Genomic DNA, 20,648 nt, shown 5'->3' on the forward strand with positions numbered 1-20,648 from the left:
GTTGAAGCGTGTATTATGCCTAACTAGCACTACTGGCACCAGGAGTTTATCTCCCTCTAGTCTATATGTCCCTGCCTCTGCTGAAATGTTTTCTATCCATGGTGGGGACAAAATTCATGTGAGTTCACATGATATCCCCAGGATTAATACCCTGTCTTTTCTTGGAGCCTCTGCAGAAAGTGATTTTACCATTCAGACCATACTGCATTTACAGTTGGAGCGGAAACATAATCTCTTCAAACATCTGTTCACTTCTGACTCTCAAGACAAAACCTGCACCTTTTATTCTAGTTAAGCTGCCTTAAACGCATTGTTTATAAATGAGTTCAGATGTCATTTAATTTAGTTTCTACATTTTGACTTTACTAGGAGTGAGTATTTGTTTGAGGTTGCTTCTTTAATGTAATTTTTACTCCAAACATATGGCCTCCATATCAATATTGTACAAAGTAAATCTGTTAAGGTGTTACAAGAGGTCAACTGGGCCACTAATTTCTGTGTGAGGGAGTCCCTAACATGAGGTGACCTGAGCAGTTAGTACAGTCATAAATCAGTGAGTTATAAATTAAAGCAAATAAAGTAAAGTAAATACATTTTCTCATGGAAGGCTGCAGAAATTTATAAATTGATGGGTCATCAGCCAAAGGCACTGAAGGGACCAGGCACAGAAAGGCAGTTTTCAGTGTGTGTGTGGTCAGTTAGTGTAGTTTGTAACTGCTTGAGTTGGATGATCTGCTCTTCTTGGATAGTGACCGGGTTCAACCTTTACTGCATGTGCAGAAATTGTGCTGCACTGCCCTTGATGATGTACTCCCGCCTGTTTCCTCACGTCAAGTAACGTGTAGAAAACCGATGTTTTCTTCACTTCACAGTCGTCACTACACTTCCTTGGAAGTTGATTGAATGAACGAAATCGAAATACAGACAGAAATCGATTCCTCCATTTATAGTTACATTTTCCATATTTTATTTATGAGAAAACATATTTCATCCCAGAAAATGATTACGAAATTACAGACATGTCAAACCTTGACTATATAATGAATGAGTTTAACAAACAAGGCCTGTAAAAATATTTCTGTTCAAATCCTTTTTTTTTTTTTTTTTTCAGCCCTTAATATTATATCATTTTTATAGCCTCAAAATTGTTTTAGCCAAAAGGAGATGCAAACCTGGAGTTCTTTGTGTTCACAGTGCACAGGTTAGGCAAACCACAACACAGACCTAAAGAGAACCGAACTGAGACCACCTGAGACTTGGAAATATGATCGCTCAGTCAGTCAGGGACATTCATTGTTGCGGTCGAGCCAAAAACGGACATAGTTTTTTAATTTAGTTTGCATATTAGTGTTACTGTTGTGGCAGTATCATATGTTGTCTGTTGCTGCCGGACTGACTTGTCTCTTAGGTATAATTTCTAACCGTGCGAGGGCAACAAAACCAGTTTCCCCTCTAACCTGTTTTAAAGCCTTTTCCCCAATGAAAGGAAAGAAAATTTGTTTATGCCTACCTCAGAGTTGTTAAAACCCCCAATTTTGCCCCCAGAAAACATACAGGACAAGACAACACTATCCTCAAGGGTGGCCATAGGCCATGTGCATATTTTCACTCTTGCAATGTAGCTTCATTTTCTTCATATACGTTCTGGTGAACACATGTGTGAAAGGATGATGTGTGTCATGAAGAACCAATCTCACTGGCACGTGTGCAGTTCAGCCATGTTGCCCCCCTCCCTCCTTCTCTTCTTCCACCAGCCACTCTGAACCATTACAGGCAGTAATTGTTATTTAATGGATTAAACATTCATCCTTCCTGTGCAAACTCCCAGAGGGCCAGAGGACAGCATCACCATGTTCATACAGCTAAACATCCCCCATCACACACACACACACACACACACACGTCGACGCTCATTTGATGACAGTGTTTGTGCTTAAAATTCAATTACCCACTTATTGATAGCTCTCTGGGGTGCTAAAGAAGTGGACACCGTGCTGGTGGAGGTGTGGATGATTTCCCAGGAGGCCTCAGTCTCCTCTGCACATCTCCAGCTGGATCTATTTCATGGCTTTACTCATCAGCAGCAGACGCAGATGGAGCATAAGCAGCCGTCATACACCTGCACACACCAGCGCACTCAGACACAGAAGGAGCATCATACACACACAAACACACACACACACAAACACAAGCAATTCGTTATTGTACATGCAAACACTAAAACAAGATATGTGGTGAGTTTGGTGAGTGTTTGGTGTTTTATCTGATGGTCAATAATATTGCCTCATGAGACAAGTCCCCGACCTAAGGTATTTATGAAAAAAGGGCATAGCTGCTACATTTCATACAGAATGACAGGTTTCTAAAGTTCTAGGGCTGCAGCTAAAGACTACTTTCATTTTTGAATAATCTATTTTTTTTTCTGATGGATTCATAAACCATTTTGTCTAAAAAATTTCACAAAATAGTGAAAGAGGCCCATTACAATTTCCTATAGCCCAAAAGGACATCCACAAAGACTGGTTTATTGTCAATCATCTTATTGATTCATCATCTTGTTTGAGCTTTACTAAATTTCAACAGCTATTCGAATAAATTGATTTTGGGTGGTATTTTAAGTTTCAAGTAAAATTTTCCTCATGCTTATGTATGATTAAGAAAATGTTATGCCCCTTCTACTCTGATCCAGAAAGCAACATATCTTAATAGTGAAGTGATATAATTTTTCTGATGTTCTTTTTTCAGACTTCTGAATTTGCTTTAAGGAACATTAAAATTACATTTTGACGTTTTGACTTATCATACAGGAAAAGCACAGATATTAATAACAACTTCAACAATGGCTCAGTTCTTGTCATGAACAATACCAGGACCCTGAAACTGAAGCCTTTCCTACTGTGACATGTTGTAATGCCTTCCATGAAAAAGACCTGTTATTATTACAGTAAATCCATTTTCACCTCTACATTTTCTCCAAACATTTATCAGTCTGAACAAGCTTGGTTTCATTGCTTGGAGTGTTAGAAATAATAAAATCAGCCACAGGTAGTGGCCACAGGTTAGCCACGCGTCTTCAAGTCCCCTGAGGCCTCCAGGGGCCTCACGGGAACACTTGGCTTGCTGCTGGCCTCGTTTCCCGCTAATTACAGCACTTGTCTCTGCTCTCCCATGAGACGCTGCCACACTGATGACAGAACGCCCCAGTTTGGAGCTGTGCATCACTGTGCAACAGCTGGGGCTGACGGCTGCACATCAATACCCCGGGGGGATGCGGGGGCAACGCTGGTGTGTGTGTGTGTGTGTGTGTGTTAGGGGGGTGGTGGCTGGTAGCTGAGTTGTGTTACCATTTTACAGACACCACCCAAACTCTGATCTAGTAATTGCTACTCAGCAGTGTTTAATCTGTTGAATTGCATCTCCTCTTTGACTGAGTATGAAATTTAAAGCATAACACAATAAAATGTTGTCCAAAGTCAGATATGCGACAGCATCTAATCTAACATGAGCTCTGATTAGAAAATGAAAATGAATCTTGTTGTCCTTTGATGTGACAGGAGCAGACTAGAGGTTACACGTCCCTTAGGATGACACTGGATCGATGAGCTCCATACATACTGTACTCCTCTCAGTGTGATTGCAGTGACTGTTCATTAGCGGGCCACTAGCTTTTAATGGCCTGCACACTTCTGTTGGCTGTAAATCTCCAGACTCCACCCAGGTTTGCTCCCCTGTCCCATCAAAGGGCTGTGAAGAATGAAGTCAGTGTGATGAAAAAGAGAATGAGATTTATCTTCTCCTCCTCCTCCGTGCACCAAGACGAGCCCATGGGCAAAGAGAAATGACAAGCGGGACCTCGGCGAGACACACCCATAAATGTGATGGGGCCACTGGATGTGTTTGAGATGCTAATGAGCCTGCTGGTCAAAGAAAGACACATCAGTGCGTCTTTATTGTGTCAGCTGAATGCAGCTATAGTGGGCAAGGTGTGGACTCAAAGGCAGAGCAGGTAAGAGAAAAGGGAGGTCTACCTCAGAAGACAAGCATGAAGAGCAGGAAGAGTCTGCCGGTGTGCTATAGTGACTGAGCAGGTAAACATACTGAGCTGCAGGTGTGTCAGCAGCTGCGGGCGATTGGGGAGTGGCGGAAAGTGACTGAGGACCACTGCTGGACGAGCCGGGAACGACAGTGACTGAAAACCCAGGAAACCACTGGGAGACACGGCAGGAAAAATACAGAAAATATATGATGATGCTGTTGTTGTGACTCTGGTACAGAATAATAATGTCTTTCCCCTCATGTGTGGCCTTAACGATGACTGCGTGACTGAAAGCATCACTTTAGTGGAACAGGTAGTGTTGTGTAAGGTCATCATGTCTGGAAGGATGGACTTTGTTTACTGACTGTTACTTTAAATTAGTTGTTTTGCTAATTCTTCCAAATTCTAGTAGTTGATTTTGACATCGGGTCTTTGCAAAGCTACAAATGATTTTGAAGAACTTCCTCAAGGGCACCATCAGTAGTCTCATATTGCACTGTTGATTTACTGGAGAACAAGGATGATGAAAGATGAGATACAAGTTTAGCCACCAACAATCACTGCTGTTATTCATAACAACAGCTAAAACAAATACATTATATTCTTTAACCGCAATTCCTTAGATTTATTTAAAAAAAGGTTAAACACATTGCTTTTTATCATTCAAACAAAACAGCAATACTCGCTTTTGTTATGTTCAGATAGCTTTTCTTTCAAGTATTTATCAGAAACCTGAATCTATTTTGAAATATCTGCACCAGTTCAGATTATTATTTTTTATCTTTTATCTTTCTGTCTCTTTAAATGAAAATACAAACGAGGTGCATAGAGAGTTTTTTCTTAAATATTTATTTTCTTTTCATTTGTTAAAATGGAAAATTAAAATTAAAATGATGTATGATGTCATGGTCTGACCAGGGAGTGTGGGGCAGTGGGGAGTGAAGACATGTTGTTGCGTCCATTCTCTCTGACCTTTTTATTCTGCAGTTCCAGGTCAAGAAATCTAGGTCAGAGAACAATGCACTCTCTCTGTTGGACCATAGCGGGGTGCCAAACCCTTCACATGGTCCCCTCTGACCCTCATCCCTGCAAGCCTTCACATCCAACCACTCAACACCATGTTACACTTGGCTGACACACCAAAACTCCCAGTGGTGTTCAGCCCTGTCACACCTTAAAATAAAGCAGGGTGGGGAGTCCCCTTGTGGTCATTTTAGCAACAGATCCAGAATATTTCCCCATCAGACAGTTATTCTTGGACAAGCTTTTCACAAGACGATTTTATATTCACCGAAAATATAAGTTAACTGAATAATTAAAATATGAAAAAAGTCTAAAGTGACTGTTTTGTCTACATTTATTTATCAACAATTGACATAACAAACAATCAATAATAAAAGAGGCTAAATGAGGCTGTTATTTTGAGTCATCTATCCGCAGTTATATACATTTAGCGGAATAATATTCAGGCTTTAAAAGCGAACTGTACAATACACATTTCTCTGCGTGTTGTCTGCGTCAGTTTGATAAGGGGCCGACGTGATGACGTCACTGCAGTCAGAGTCAAAAGCCCTGTGAGCGGGTGAGCTCCTCGCCGGGAGCGGTGGCTCGCCCCTGTAATCCAAGCTGCTGGGAGGCTGAGGCTGGCGGATCGTTTGAGCTCAGGAGCTCTGAGCTGCAGCGGACTGTGCCGATCGGGTGTCCGCACTAAGTTCGGTATCGATATGGTGCTCCTGGGGGAGCCCGGGACCGCCAGGTCGCCTAAGGAGGGGTGCACCGGCCCAGGTCGGAGACGGAGCAGGTCAAAGCCCCCGTACCGCCCAGTAGTGGGATCGCGCCTGTGAATAGACGCTGTAGCGCAGCCTGAGTAACACAGCGGGACCCAGTCTTTTTTACACCCGCCAATACACAGCGGCCACGGCACACTCACATATTATATCTTCACATCACACAGCGGCTTCTACCGCTGCTTCTCTGTCTCCTTGCTCCCATCAAAACCTGCACAGAGCAGCTGCTCCACACCACCTCCCCCTGGAGAACAGAAGCTACTGCTCCACCGCTTCGTGCCTCTCACGTCCTGCAGGTGGCGTTCAGGTGCAAACTGCTGCATTTTACCTCTAGATTATCAGTGTACAAAAAAACTGAGACAACTCCCGTGCAATATCAATAAATGTTAAATTAATCAAAATTGTATCATCTCACAATCATTGTGTTATCTTTAAGTTGTATTGAAGGGTATTTGTCTATTGTGAAACGGCTCCACATGGTGAGGAACCGACTGAGCAAGAACAAACCAGACTGTGAGACTTCACAAAGATGGGAGAGGCTACAAGAGCATCAGTGGGCTACTGAATAAAAGCTGAAACACTGTGGGGGGTTGTGGTTAGGAGGAACAAGAATAGGCATACTACCAATAACACAAGGCCCAGTGGCTTTACACTACAAATGATGCCACTCACAATTCACTGTTAACACTACCTTGCCCTGAACAACAGGTCGATAAGTGCTTCTGATGTAGCACAAGGATTATCTGTGGAAATCTGTGTTTCAGTGATTGATCACACATTGCAGGAAAACAACCTCTGCCTACAGCATCCAAGAAGAAAACCAGTACTCGTAAAACTGCAAGATTAAGCTCTGCCAAAGAAGATGAAAATAAGCCTGATGAATGTTGGCAGCACATTGGTCGGTTCTAGTTTCTGATGTAAATGAGTTCACCACACATACGGCATGTCTCATTAGAATAAACATGAACAAAACTGCATTAATCATTTTATTTATTTGTTAATTAAACAGGTTAAAGTTCATGGTCTTCTGGGTGGTAAAGTTCGCTCATCAGTCGGTAGATGTACGAAGGTGCGTGTCCTCCAATGTTAGAGATGAACAGTGTGATGAGCTCAGGTGGGACATAGTCAAACACCGGACAGTGGACGTTCACCTTTGAGAGAATCTCCCCTGAAATACGAATGGTAAACTGTAAATTACTCAGAACATTAACTTTAGGACCTGTTCAAAAGCATTTCGTTGGGAATGTGCATTACCTTCAGTGAAAGGAAGCACCTCATGTGGAGAGACAAACTTGTGGAAGGTATCCTCTTCGTTCGGGAACTGAGGACACAAAATGGCTTTCCTCATCATTTATTCTCAGCAGGAATGATAAGAATCTGACAGACGGGACTTTCTTCTTACCTGAGGCGAGAGCTTGAACATGGGAGCACAAACAATGAGAGGTGTTGAGTGGTGCTTGGCCGCAAGGGCCAGAGTGTGTGTCCCATTGACCGCCCTGAGCCCCCCATTAGCTAGAACTGTCTGTGTGCCAATAATGACCTGAAAAGAGATCACCACCGCACAGGTTAACCCGCATGCTCTAACAGGACTGATTCAAAGTCTTCTGTGGTGTTGAATACCTTATTAACGCGGGACATGACTGCAAATATGGCCGCATCTGCAATCACAGTTGTCTCGATGCCAGCTTTTGAGAGACTGGTGGCCATTTCATGTCCCTGATGGGAAGTGAATAAGATCAAAAATTATGACACTTTCAAACAATCTTTTATCTCAGTAACACCAAACTGTCTTTGTTTTTCCTACATCAATATATTCTGTAATTTCACGTCTCTTCAGCTACCTGGCAGAAAGGGGCGCACTCTGCCACAATGACATGAAACTTGCGCTTGCGTGCGGCGTCTTTGAGGAAGGCCTCCACGGTGCGTGAGCGACCAATCGTCATGATGACCTCATTAGAGTGGATGTGCTCCAGGGCCTGCATGGCAATGTTGTCAGTGGTTCCCTCTGAAGAATGAAATGGTGCAGAGTGAATGAACAGAACTCCATAACTTCACAGACTTTGCTTGAGCTTAATTATTGAATATCTGGCACCAGCTGATGGACAAATGACCTGATTTTTTTAAAAAGAAACACATGTACCCAGCTCAGTCAGTAACTCATTAATGGCCTCGATGACATTGGCTTTGAGGGCGGCGAAATGTTGTCTGAAGTTCTCCTCGCTGAGTCCTCCGGAGGTCAGCAGCTTGTGGAGAGACTCCTGCTGGTCCGTCTCTTCACTGCTGCCTCGAGATCTGAAGGAAGGAAAATTAAACAATCAAGCCGAGCCATTTTAGCAAAAAATTAATTTCAACTTTAGATTGGTTCAAGTACGTCCATGCTGTATCTTTTCACTCGCTACTCTCAAGTGTGACCTTATTTACCTTTCACAGCAGACTGGAGAGAACCCCCCTTACAATGATCCCAGTCAAGATGAAGGCTGAGAGCTAAACCTAACTTGGCTCTAATTATTATTCCCTAATAACGTTCCCAATAATACATGAATAAAGAATTCATTGAGGGTTAAAATTGAGCCTTTGTTGAGGGAAAGCCATTTTCCCTTTTATTACTAACAAATTACATATTTCCAGAATCCAGAATCGTCAGAAAATATTAGGGAATTATGGACCTGTAAAATGAACCACATTGCTTACAAATATTCTGAAGAAAAAAATATCTGCACATTTTTTGGTTGACTTTTCGTTTTAAAAATCTTGAAACAGTGCCAAACTTTTTAAAATCTACTCTTGTGAATATAAAAAATATATATATATATATATATCAGGTTAGTCTGTTTAGATTGGTTCCTGGCATTGTCATGGTAAGAAAACAACAAACAAAACACGATCAATACTAAATGTACAAACAATCTAGCCAAAAATAATGGACACGGTTTTGACAACCTAACAGCAACTGCTTTTGATGAGGCTATGAGGTGACAGCCCATGGGGATTTACTGTATACATGCCTCCAATGGGCAATAAATCCTGATCAGCATTCGTAATTATCACAGCCTTTGTGTGTGTGTGTGTGTGTGTGTGTGTGTAATCAATGACATTGCTGTATAGCCTTTCCAGTGCAGTGACTGGTTTCAACAGCTGTTTAAACACCTGGCATATTCCTCTCTGATGATCTTCAGGACTCGTCTGATCATGTTGCCAACAGTTGTCTCTGATGGCTGGGCTGCAGTCATTCTCCTGCCCTCTTTACGGATTATTTCCATCAGATCTCCTGAAAGATGCAACATTTTAGTGAAAATCTAATATTTCCCCACTGTTCCTACTGTTTTGATCACATTTCAAACCTTTGGAATAAAAAACTTTATTCTTTCTTCTTCTGTTTAAGGGACATGTCTCATACAGGGAAACAGAAGCCTTGTCATCTTACCAGCTGTATTCAACCTAATAACTTCATCAGAAACTCCCTTGAACAAATCCTTCCCCGGTTACTATCAGACTATTACCACACTTTAGACAGCTGTTGCAGCAGCCACAGCAGATTTGTAGTTCAGTCACTACAATGTCAGTTTCCACAGTAGCTGCCAGCACCGCTGCAATGTCTGAGTCAAACTGTAAATGAAGAAAAAGTAGCATGACGCACCTGCGCTGCTCCACCGAGCCTGGGCTGTAATCCTGCGGAGCAGAGCCGTCGTTTCTCGGGCCGTCTCCGCCGAGCCCCGCAGCGGTCCCGTCCCGCTCCCTCCGCGTTTCAGGTCGGACAGAAACGCTTCAACTCTCTCCGTCAGGTCTGTTTCTTTGTCTGGGCCCGGCATGGTTGTGCTAAAACAGGACTTGCTGTCAGAGTAAATACTGTTTCCAATGTTTCTCCCGTGCAGTTACCGTGACAAGGAAGTACTTCAGGAGTACATCCGGGTCATTGTGACTGCGCTGTCATCTGATTGGTTGACCGCTTCCTTGACATGTTGCATCAATTTTGCGGTGTTAGCGACAAGTTGCTGTGATGTTGGCACTTGTGAAGCGTTTAATGGGCACCGAGCTTGTGTTAAACTACCACAAAGTTGGTTGTGATGTGAATTTCACTTGTTGACTGTTTTTTTACAACCACGACCAAGGCAAGCAGAATTAGACACAGAGTTAAGTCCGTATCTTCACAATCCAGTTTCCACTCGTTACAAACAATCATCTTTTACTTTGGTAACTGATAAAGTGCGCAATGTGAGCAGTTTCATGTATAAATATCGATATTGCTTATGTATTGGGGTGGACACTCTTATAGAAGTATAATACAGTCTTGATGAGAAATCATATAGAGCACTGGTAACTAAAATATGAAACTAGTCTATGCTTTCTCATTACTCCACTGTCATCAATGGGCAACATGGGTATAGCTTTATTATTTAAAATAATGTATGAATTTTCCAAATCTTTGCTGTGTCAAAGTAGAAACAGCTTACTCAGCGTCTGTTGTGGATGCACTCCTTTGATGGGTTCCAGCTTTTGTTGCTTTGGGGATTTGAAGGCGCATAAGTTGCTTTGGACAAAGCATCTTCCAAATGAATGTAATAACAGCTGTGGTCATGAGACCATTTACACCAAACAGGTAGAACGGCTCATGTCTCTTCAGGGCAAGTCGATCACAAATTATACATACATTATACTTCTTTAGAAAGTAAATTTATATTTTGAGAATAAAGATTTTATTGGTCACTATTGTGACCAGCAGAACAACCAACGCTTTGTGTCCTTCAAATACATTAAAAAACTGTAAATATCTTCAACATTTTTTCTTTTCTATATCATGGCGTTATTTTCTTCATTAGCAATTTGTGTGTACCACTCACAAAACTGTTATGGTTACAGACTATGTCTGTGCATAGGTGAAATGATTTTTAAGTCCAAACATACCTTACCAACACCAAATATCAGCATCACAAGTAGGAAATAGATGTTAAACCACATTGTAACTAATGTAAATTCATCCAATATTTTATTGAATAAAAGCCCAACACAAATTTACAAAATTTATCAGTTAACATAAAAATCATTGACTGCGCACAATGCGCATGTTCATTGTTAAAAATGTACCCATGACAGATGCCTCAATTAATCCCTGCCAAAAACAATCCGAATATTTGCAACCACCCACATTCTCATGTAACCCAAGCTTCTTCAGTATCTTTAACAAAGAGAAGCGCGCTGGATGGATCTGCAAGTACTGTACTTGGGAAGTGATACTTTCAAAATTTCAAAAGAATAATTAAATTTACCAGTGTGTAAAGAAAAGAGGCTCATGACTGAGGGAAATGTTTGGAAAGCCTACTTTACATTTCCCATCAAAACCTCGACTCCCACTGCAGTCTGACAAAAAAAAAAAAAAAAAAAAAAAAAACCAACTTGTACAAGTATACATGAACTGTATCATAGAAATCAGGTTATTAAATTGCTCAGCCATATACATATGATGCTGGAAACACCCTCCTAAGAACAAGGTTTTTGGTTTCTGGCTACTTTTGATTGGTGACAAATTGTAATTCAGATGTTCCAAAAACAAAACTAGAACGTGCAAGAGCTAATAGAAGTGACCTAATTTATAACTAAGAGAATATCACTCTGACAACTCACAACCGCCAAAAAATATACCTGTAAGAAGCAACTAAGGAGCATTTACAATATGAAAACAAACCAAAGACACCGTTAAATTTAGCTACCAAACATGTATGCAAATTAAGTGACTTAACGCAGAAGTTCAGTGGTTGCCAATTTTCTCATCATAGTAACAACAAACCACTTTTTCAAATAGCCTTCACTTGATCAAAGGGCACCAAGGATCTAGTCTGCTTGGCATGGCAAAGAATGTGTACATCAAAAGAAGGGCAAAAGACATTCGCTCATGGCACATCCATTCAAACTGAGCTCAAAATGAAACTGTTGAACTGATTGAAGGAACAAGTTCTTATTCAGTGAGCTGCAACATTCAAAACGGTGCAGACAGAAACGTGAAGTACCATGGGGATGGACGTATCTCACTAATGCAGTGCCATACGCCTCCCATGTCTCAGTGCATTTCTCCCTACAGCGCTTTTCATGTTTCAAACCCCTAAATAAGCAGGTGAATCTTTTATTTTTCAGAGGACAACCATAGTACTCTCACAGCTGTGAAAACTAGAATTTGAGCCCCTCAACCCCACTTGCTGTTGTTTGCTGAAGCTAGTCCAAGGAGGGTGGATGTTGGGATGCATTGGCTGACCGGCAAGTAGCTTCCCCCGAGGTTAGGAGCAGGGGGCCACTTTACTCGATCAGCTTCTTTGCCTTGAAGAAGCGCCGCAAGTAGAAGACCTGCCATGTAGCCAGCCCAATGAGACAGCACATGGAGAATATGCTGAAGTACAGCACACGTGTGTTAGTTGACTCTGGAAAGTGGCGGAAAAAGAAGGGTATGTTTTTGGACAGCAACAAATACTTTTTGTTCATACTATCAACAAAGAAACATAACTGATCTTTACTCCTGTTCCCTTACATAATTAAAACCTGGTGTTTCCAATGTAAACAGTAAAAATAGTACATTCACTCAGAGAGTTAGCAATTATGGTCTCAATTAAATTGTCCATTCCCTGTGGTGATTTATATGCTTTTTCAGCAAAGTGACAAATTGTGTTGTTTTCTTACCATTGGTGTCCCGCATCTCCTCCTCTCTCTTCTTCATGTAAGCAAAGTCATTGACGATGGACTCTGACAAGTCCTCCAGTCGCCTCAGCTCAACCTCAAGAGGCTTCAGTTTTTCCACCTTGGCAATCTGGAGGGACAAAACAAAGGCTGCTGAATCCACTGAGAAGTGATACCCGAGAAGCTTATCACCAAAAAGGTTGAACTACCATTCAAACAGTGTTGTTATATACTTTGTCCAGCAGGTGTCACCGTTGGCCGTGTAAACAACTCCTGTATAAACCATCTGGGTTTGGCCATTTAACGCTGGTGGACTGAGATTGAGAAGGAGGCAAGTTTGTGCTCTGAAAACAGCTGCGCCACCTAAGGTGGGCCTTGATCTTCAACAAACTGGTGTGGTTGGTTTATGATGAAAACACAAAAATCATAATTCAACTGCTTAAACAAACAAATCTTTGAGATTTATCTGATAATTATGGAAACCACTGTCCCTTGTGTAATGGTGTGGTCTAGTTGCTGTCTCAACTAATAATACTCATATCGACTATTTATGCATATACTCCTTTGGCAGGACTTGCTGTCAGCCACATGAATGAGCTCTGTGATCTATGTAATGTTAATGATACAGGACAGGTCACGAAAACTGCTAAATGAGTAGGTTAGCATGTCACTAATGTTTATAACCTTTAGTTTGTTTGTAGCAAGTCTAAGGGAACTGTAAATGGACAAAAATTAAACAGCAACAATAGCTCTGCCTTTCTGTTTGGTCTGGACCAGATGAATCAAACAATACCCTATAACGATACCCTACTGCAGCTTGCATCTGCCAAGAACACTTTCTCAAACACTGTGTACCAACAGGGACTCCTTCCAGCATACTTATCAAATACCATTACAAAAATCTACTGAACAACTCGTAAAAGTGTCTAAGGTAACACACCCTACCTACGAAAGTAAATACATGCACAAATTCAGCTCCACCCACCTGCCCACAGACAGGCATACCCACTTGAACTCTCCCTGAACATCCACCTACACACTCAGCAGAACAGAACATCATGATCGGTGCACCATGTGTGGGAAGGGGGGCAATTCTCAGCTCAAAGTCCTTATCATTTGTATACTTATGAGTGATGATGCAAAACTATGTGTCCCTGCAAAGGAAAATATTGAATGATGTGGAGGCAAAGAACCTCCTCCACTGATTTCCCCATTTTCTATTATCTGCATTGCTGCTTTCAGGAGCAAGTATTTTATGTGGTATAAATGTAACAAAGGCACCACAGCAGTAAATTCTTGTTTCCACAGCTCAGCATGATTTATCCATCTGATGGAGGCATTGCTTACTTTAATGTTGTGCAACAGTTAGAGAGGAAGATTTACATGGCTTTGGCATCTCTTGGATCTGTTGTCAGTAGATAGTCTGATAAATGAGGGCCTTTATCCTGACTAGGGGTGTGCTTGTACATGTAACAGTGTGCGTCAAACTACTTTTTTTCGGATTTCAAAACCAACTTTTCAAAAGGACTTGACTTGAAACAAGTCCAGCCTAAATTTAAAACTGTATTGAAGAGAATTATGTGCCCACCAACACTTCCAACTGGTTCAGGAAATGCTGCTAGTGAACATATGTAATAAAACTCTTGCTACAAGACAAGTGTCCTACATCCAATGACCGTATCTGTATCTATCATGCTACAAAGGCAATCAAACTCTGAAACTTACCTCTTCATAGTTTTTGGCCTCCACACCATGCTTCATGTCCAGATTGACCAGCTGGTCAGGAACTCTTCCAGTTCCTGATTAGAAAGAGTGGAGCTTTTAACATTAAATGCAAACCTTTGAAATTAAAATTTTTGGTCAATGATAAAGACAAACTAACAGTTGACAACAACTGCTTTAATATTTATATATATTGCTCAGTGAAAGACAGGGTAATGAAACTGCCTTTAGGAATGAGTGGTTTTGGTGAGTGAGCGTACTTACCCAAGGGTGATTTGCTTTCAAAGCACACCTCAAACATGTCATAATCCTCTGTGGTGAATGCAAACTTTCCTTTTGTTGCATCTTCCTTGGAGTAAAGAGTGTGGCTGGAGGAATCTGTGATCTAAAAGTTAAACAAAATAAAAAGATAAATATTAACTGAAGTGTTGAATTGTTTGACAGGAAACTAATTGCCAACAACCTGGTAAACCTAAGTCTAAGAAAAATCTAGCAATCTCTAGTTACAGCTTCTCAAATGAGAGGATTGGCTGCTTTCCTTGGTTTCAAGTGATGGTGAGGTGAAGATGCTTACATGTTGTGTCTAGTATTTTCATAATATCTGACATTTCATAGATTCAACTATCAATATAAAAAACACCTAAATTAAACGCCATAATAATAACACTAACGATAACTAGCAGCCCCAATTACCAGAATTCAAATAAGCGTAAAACACTCATCAAAACTACTAATAGCCTGTTTGATACCAGGACACCAGCAAACAATGTTTTTGACAGCTGTTACTGCATGGAGACTATTTTACAAAACCTTCTAAGTTATTTTTTCAATTAGGTTGCAATAGGTTGATAATAATGTGAGGACAGACACTCCTGTATGATGTATGGTAGAGATCGTAGAGTCCTATTTATTTAAATGATATTAAAGACAAGCTGTCGCTAACATGTAGTCAACGCTAACAGCTAATGTGCTAATGCTGCTAGCTTGTGTCTGCCAGCTGAATGGACGCTAAGACTGACGTGTAACAGCGGCCGAGCCGAGCCGAGCCGACGACAGACTGACGGCGTTATATCAAATATCCCACGACAACTGTGAAATAAACACCCACCGTCTATAACACAACTGCAATTCACTGGTTTTACATAAATTTGACTTTGCGTCAAAATGCAAATTACACCAAAGTGCTCTAAACGGCGATGTTACCACTAACGTTAGCTGGCTAATTAGCTACGGAAACCAGGAAGGCGAGTGTTCCGGGGCCTAGGTTAGCTACAATGCTAACCACAGTTGTCACAAATTTCTGCCGCACTCCACCGACAGCTGAGACCATCTTCAAGACAGGCCGTGGATATCACTTGCTTACCCACATACAGACGTTCACAGACTGAAGCCATTTCGGCCTGGATACAACCTGGGCACATTAGCCGCAGCTAGCCGCAGGTTGTGCGCTCACCTTCAGATTAGTTTTGGTGTTCGCCTGTTCGCTTATTTCATACTCCCCAGTGACGAGGACGTCTTTGTGGATCTCCTCCCGTAAACACTTTCTTGTATTGACCGGTAAAAAGAATGAAATGGAAAATACCGATTCGATAAGAACCGGTAACAGCAGTAGCGCAGCGAGTCGAGCCATGGCTACCCTCAACCAACCGACCAACCAGCCCGTGCCAGCCCACCAGCTTAACGCCGAGCTCCAGCTCACACAGCCGGCGTGACTGAGCACTGCAGCGCTGCCCCTGGCCTGGAGGGAGAACTACGCTCCAACCGCTCACTCTTCCTCTGTGAGGTTACAGTGAGGTCAGACTGTGCTCATGGTCAATTTCTGGGGGCCCCTGCATGTCTAGGAAGTGGTCCCCTTTAGGTCCAGTCTTGCCTCTGTGCGGCCACCTTAAACAAACACAGAGAAAAGGCTTTTGATCCTCATCCCCACATATTACTATAGTAAGGTTCAAACAATAGTAGCCTACATGCAGCTGAAAGCTCTGAAAACTAGTAAGTGAACCATTGAGTGTTTCAGTTTGTTGTAGGATACAGGCACCTGCTGGAAAAACAATTTGACGATTAGGACATTAGAGAACACAAAGCCAAACATGGAACTAGGACAACCTGACCCCATATTTACTGGGGACAGTCCAAAACAAACAAAAGACAATAGGCCATAAATATCAATCTTCATATGTAGAAAAAAAAACCCATCACCAGATGCGGTTGGGCAGCATAGCACACAGTACAAACAATGCCATGGGACAACACATCATGAAGTAGTGGTGGGGTTAGTGAAAATACATGGTCACATGTCCAACCAGGACCTTGCAGAGCCCCAGCAGCCACAGGCTCTTGTGTCAATACATATCAGACTTTGTAACAGGGAGGACACCCAGTAAAACAAAAAAATAAAATACAAGTTGGACCAGTCCCAGCCTGGTCAGGTGCGAGAAGGAACTGATGAAGCCTCTTGGATGAGAGGTGAAACGTCTTCCTAGACAAATAACCAAGTCCAGTTGCTTTCGATTTAAAACTCCTTTGAGAAAATACAAGCAGATATTTGCACTAAAAACTCAGTTACAAACCCAATATTCCTTTGAGGTTACCAAAGTTTCTGGTTTTGATAATATTCCAGTGGGTTTCAGAACACAGACCCGCAGCCCTCTAGTGGGCTAAAATGACAATGTTCTCGATTGGACCAGAAAGTCAACCAGTACACATCACAAATAAAGTAATTCCATAAAAAGAGACATAAAAGCATCTAACGTAATGTAGGTTTCATTATAATAAATGAGACTAATCAGAGTGACAGTAAGGAAGGCATTGTGCGAACAGTGGAAGAAAACCAAGTTAGATTGATCAGGGGCTTTCCCCTACTTTACAGAATTGAAATTTATACAAGAATTTATGGCAATGAAATGTTTTTTCAAATGGAGATTAACAGACAAAGACTCTTCTGTAGGTCCTTGACTTTACTGAGGGAGCCAGATTTGTTTTGTCTGGTCTAGAGTCTTGTCTGTTGTGTGTTATGGTAATCGGGTACTCAGCATGACAAGTTAGTCTTTTTTAATGACAATAAATGTGTGACCAATGTTTCTTATCTTCCAAACTCTCTTGAACTGTAGCCGTACACTGTAACCTAAATGAGCGACGATTGATATACTTCTACAACTGTACATATTTAACTGGTTTCCACAGAAATATATTGATACTGGTTTTATAAGATTAGAAATAATTTCTCTTTATTTTGTTTTATCCTCCTGACTGCTCACAATTAGCTTATTGATATTTATAGATTTTCACTCAAAAATTTCTTTAATATTACCATAATTGTATAATAATCCATCCAGTATGTGACTGATAAATCCGGATTATGAAACAGACATATCATGCTCAGTGTTGGCTGGGGTATTTTGAAAATCCCAAAAGCTATTATTTTTCTGTCAGCAGCTCAGGGATTACCCAATTACATATGATAGAGCTGTCCAGTTTCCAGGGAAACATCCTTGTTACGGATCCCATGAGACGAGACGAGAACAGGCGGCAGAGTGGGGAGTCTGGCACTCAGCGAACGGTAATTATTGGATAGAGAAATCCCTCCAGTATTGTAGCTTAGTGCGTCAAATAACCTCTAAGAATAGCATGTCATATACTCCTCTGTGCTACAGAGCTTTTAGACTATAAATGAGATCCACAGAACTTTATGTTCACATACCTGAGACTAATCTACATTTGTACATGCTTTAACTACACTGAAATGTGAATGTTGCACGTGTCCATTAAACCTTACTTTGTCTTTACCACTTTCACCTTTTAAAGGGGTGTGATGAGGCCTGTAAACACTTGGAAAGCTACTTGAATAATATAACTAACCTTCTTATCACCTCTTGGCATTTGTTCAGTATTACGTGCCATTAGGAAGGTCCACTTTACAGAGGCGAATACTTCCTTAAATGAGCATGCATGCTGACGCATGTGTCTACACACCCTCCAACTACCTTTTGTCCTTCTTTGAGTTGTGCTTGTAATCACTTCAAGATCCTGACAGTAAAACAAAAAGCAGACATATGCTGATAAGTACACAGCATCCAGACAGAGGTCAAACACAATTCTGATTTGTCATACACTGTCACAGATGACCACAGACTGTATCATTTTTTAATAGAATATCTGCATTGTGTCAAATGGAGTCACTCTTTTTACAACCACGATGGTGAAACATTGAAAGGAACACAGATGTTAAATAGAGAGAGAGTTTTGTCATTTGCTTCAGTATAATTTGGCATCATAACTCTGCATCATTCTGTCACTCGGACAGACACTCAGATGAAGTATTCATGGTTTCCTAAAGCTTTCATATCCTCTCTCGACAAAAGAAAGGTATTAGGGGATGGATTTCTGTGAATATGGAGCCAAGCCAAATTGAGCTCTTGCCGTCGTGTCACAGAGGCGAACTCGGCTGTTTCATCATCACTGTGCTCACAATTACACCCAGGCAGGGATCCTCTGTCTGTCTCCCTCCCTGCTATCCTCATACACTCATCGTTTGCTCCTTTCCTCCTCCTCTCTCGCCTCAGTTTCCTCTCTTTCTATCAGGCGTACACTGCCTGGTTCCTCCCCTGGGTTGCAGCACCGACGCAGGTTGGCGTCATAGTGGTCTAATTTTACTGCTGTTGATGCTGATGTTAAAAGAAGCAATAGGCACCTGCTATTTCTGCTGCTACCCCATCTCCCTGGGGTCGGCAAAGAGGTATTAATAGACAGAATTATTAAGCGCTGCATGGTCGCACATAGAGGCTTTATTGAGGAAAAAGAGGCTCTGCTTAAGTGCAAAGGAAAACAGATAGGTACTCAGAATTCAGCTGTTATGCAACAGCATAGCGCTGACAAAAGAAGGGGCTTCGAAAAATCAGCTTCAATCCAAGCATTTTAAAAGTGTACGGCAAGCAACAACCGAGGAATAAGTGGAGCAACTTAAATTCTTTAAACTGTATCAAATATTTTATCTTTTGATTTGTTTCAAGTTTTGCTCTGGGTTAGCAGGCCTGAGTCCATACAGGAAGCAGAGTAACAACTGCTGATATCTTGGCTGTATTGCACAAATGGGTGTGTTTACACTGGAAGAATTGAAACGTCAGCATTTCTGGTAGATTTTTATCCAGGAGGCCTCACACACGCACTCATCACGTATTTCCTGTGTAAAGCCGTGAAGCAATCCGCCTTTTGATGATTCTTTACATGGTGCAATTTTTGTAGTAGGTGAAGTGGGCAAGTAGAAGGGAGGGGTTGGAATTATTTTTATTGCACACTACATAACTAATGCACAATTGCACAAATGGCAGAATTTTTGACAAAGTTACAAAGTGTAGAAAAAAATTGACCATCAAAAAATGGAAAAGAACAAATCACCTCATATGATAATGGGGAATCAGTATGTTCGAATAAACGGGGCAGAAAAGTAGCACAAGACTGCCACAATGTGATAACTCACCTAGTTTAACTTGAAATGAAATGACCATTGTGTTAGTGATCAGTGGGCTGTCTCCATGTTTATAAAATAGTTTTCAGAATAACAATTTCCGGTTTAGGAAAAATGGGAGAGGCAGGATTGTGTTAGTGTTTACAGAGCCAGACAGAAGCATGGATCTCCCAGCTTTAAGAACATCTTGAGGATATAAGTTGAAACCAAAATTACTTTAAAACATTTCATAAAATTATACTTTTAAAAATCAAAATTAAGACAGTGATAGTGAAGAGGAAAACTAAAATCAAATAAGCACTTTGAAACTGCCTTTGTGTATAATCATTTCTATGTGTGTCTCACCTTGCAAATAATTAAATACAGGCCTGTGAATTGTTGCATATAGGCTAATACTGTGAATCTGTAACAAATCAGACTCGTCAGATTTTTACTCTTATTTCAAACTGAATTATCAACCACTGGCAAAGGACAATATGCTCGATTTTTTTGTGAACTATGTGGTGTCGCCATCTTCTAAATCAGGCATTTGCATGGGACCTCTTGATGAAACAACAGGTTTTGATTTGATGTTGGCACACCAGTGTGAATCTTGGCCCGCCTGTGCTTCCAGAAGAGGTGGATTTACTGTGTGGAGTTTGTCTGGTGGGAAAGACGAGTTGGAACAGGTTGAATAAAAATACCAGTGTGCAGACAGACGCTTTACACCTCACGTCCAGCTGCATCCAGCACGCCCCAGTCCGTTTGCAGGAACAGCTAATGCAGAAGTCCAGGCTGCTGTCTGTGAACTTGATGAATTATTTCTGAGGACTTTTTTTTTTTTTTTTTTTTCTTGCATTGTGCTGTAACTCACGTGTTTCCACTTTAACTGCATGTGCAAAAAAAAAAAAAAAAAAAAAGGAGAGTTCAAACCTTCCCAGAGAACAGAATAAATTAAACCAACGTAGGCTCGTGGTGAAAATGTCGCTTTCGGATCCTGATG

The 20,648-nt window shown here is 41.3% G+C and overlaps 2 protein-coding genes across 2 annotated transcripts; both read right to left on the reverse strand.

The window, feature by feature from the left end:
* Positions 1-6,796: 6,796 nt before the first annotated feature.
* eif2b2 (eukaryotic translation initiation factor 2B, subunit 2 beta) lies at positions 6,797-9,720 on the reverse strand. The gene is made up of 8 exons (XM_071479161.1): positions 9,461-9,720; positions 8,971-9,091; positions 7,964-8,115; positions 7,665-7,828; positions 7,444-7,539; positions 7,226-7,363; positions 7,078-7,144; positions 6,797-6,991 (listed from the first exon to the last, which is right to left on the reverse strand). Exons 1-8 carry the CDS (start codon positions 9,630-9,632, stop codon positions 6,834-6,836), a joined length of 1,068 nt encoding a protein of 355 aa, XP_071335262.1. The 5' UTR covers positions 9,633-9,720; the 3' UTR covers positions 6,797-6,833.
* Positions 9,721-10,790: 1,070 nt separating this feature from the next.
* tmed10 (transmembrane p24 trafficking protein 10) lies at positions 10,791-15,891 on the reverse strand. Its single transcript, XM_071479162.1, has 5 exons — positions 15,659-15,891; positions 14,470-14,590; positions 14,209-14,282; positions 12,487-12,613; positions 10,791-12,230 (listed from the first exon to the last, which is right to left on the reverse strand). Exons 1-5 carry the CDS (start codon positions 15,833-15,835, stop codon positions 12,109-12,111), a joined length of 621 nt encoding a protein of 206 aa, XP_071335263.1. The 5' UTR covers positions 15,836-15,891; the 3' UTR covers positions 10,791-12,108.
* Between the last annotated feature and the right edge of the window lie 4,757 nt (positions 15,892-20,648).

The sequence above is a fragment of the Trachinotus anak genome, unplaced genomic scaffold, assembly GCF_046630095.1.
Source record: "Trachinotus anak isolate AG129_WGS33_773 ecotype Australia unplaced genomic scaffold, CSIRO_AGI_Tana_v1 ptg000005l, whole genome shotgun sequence".
In the NCBI taxonomy this organism is placed as follows: domain Eukaryota; kingdom Metazoa; phylum Chordata; class Actinopteri; order Carangiformes; family Carangidae; genus Trachinotus; species Trachinotus anak.

Coding starts and splice junctions, on each gene's coding strand:
- tmed10 (XM_071479162.1), bottom strand. CDS start 15,835: ATGGCTCGACTCGCTGCGCTACTGCTGTTACCGGTTCTTATCGAATCG. Junction 14,283..14,469: donor TGAAAGCAAATCACCCTTGG/GTAAGTACGCTC, acceptor CTTTCTAATCAG/GAACTGGAAGAGTTCCTGAC. Junction 12,231..12,486: donor GGAGATGCGGGACACCAATG/GTAAGAAAACAA, acceptor GCCACTTTCCAG/AGTCAACTAACACACGTGTG.
- eif2b2 (XM_071479161.1), bottom strand. CDS start 9,632: ATGCCGGGCCCAGACAAAGAAACAGACCTGACGGAGAGAGTTGAAGCG. Junction 8,116..8,970: donor ATCAGAGAGGAATATGCCAG/GTGTTTAAACAG, acceptor TCCTTCCTTCAG/ATCTCGAGGCAGCAGTGAAG. Junction 6,992..7,077: donor GGTGCTTCCTTTCACTGAAG/GTAATGCACATT, acceptor TTCGTATTTCAG/GGGAGATTCTCTCAAAGGTG.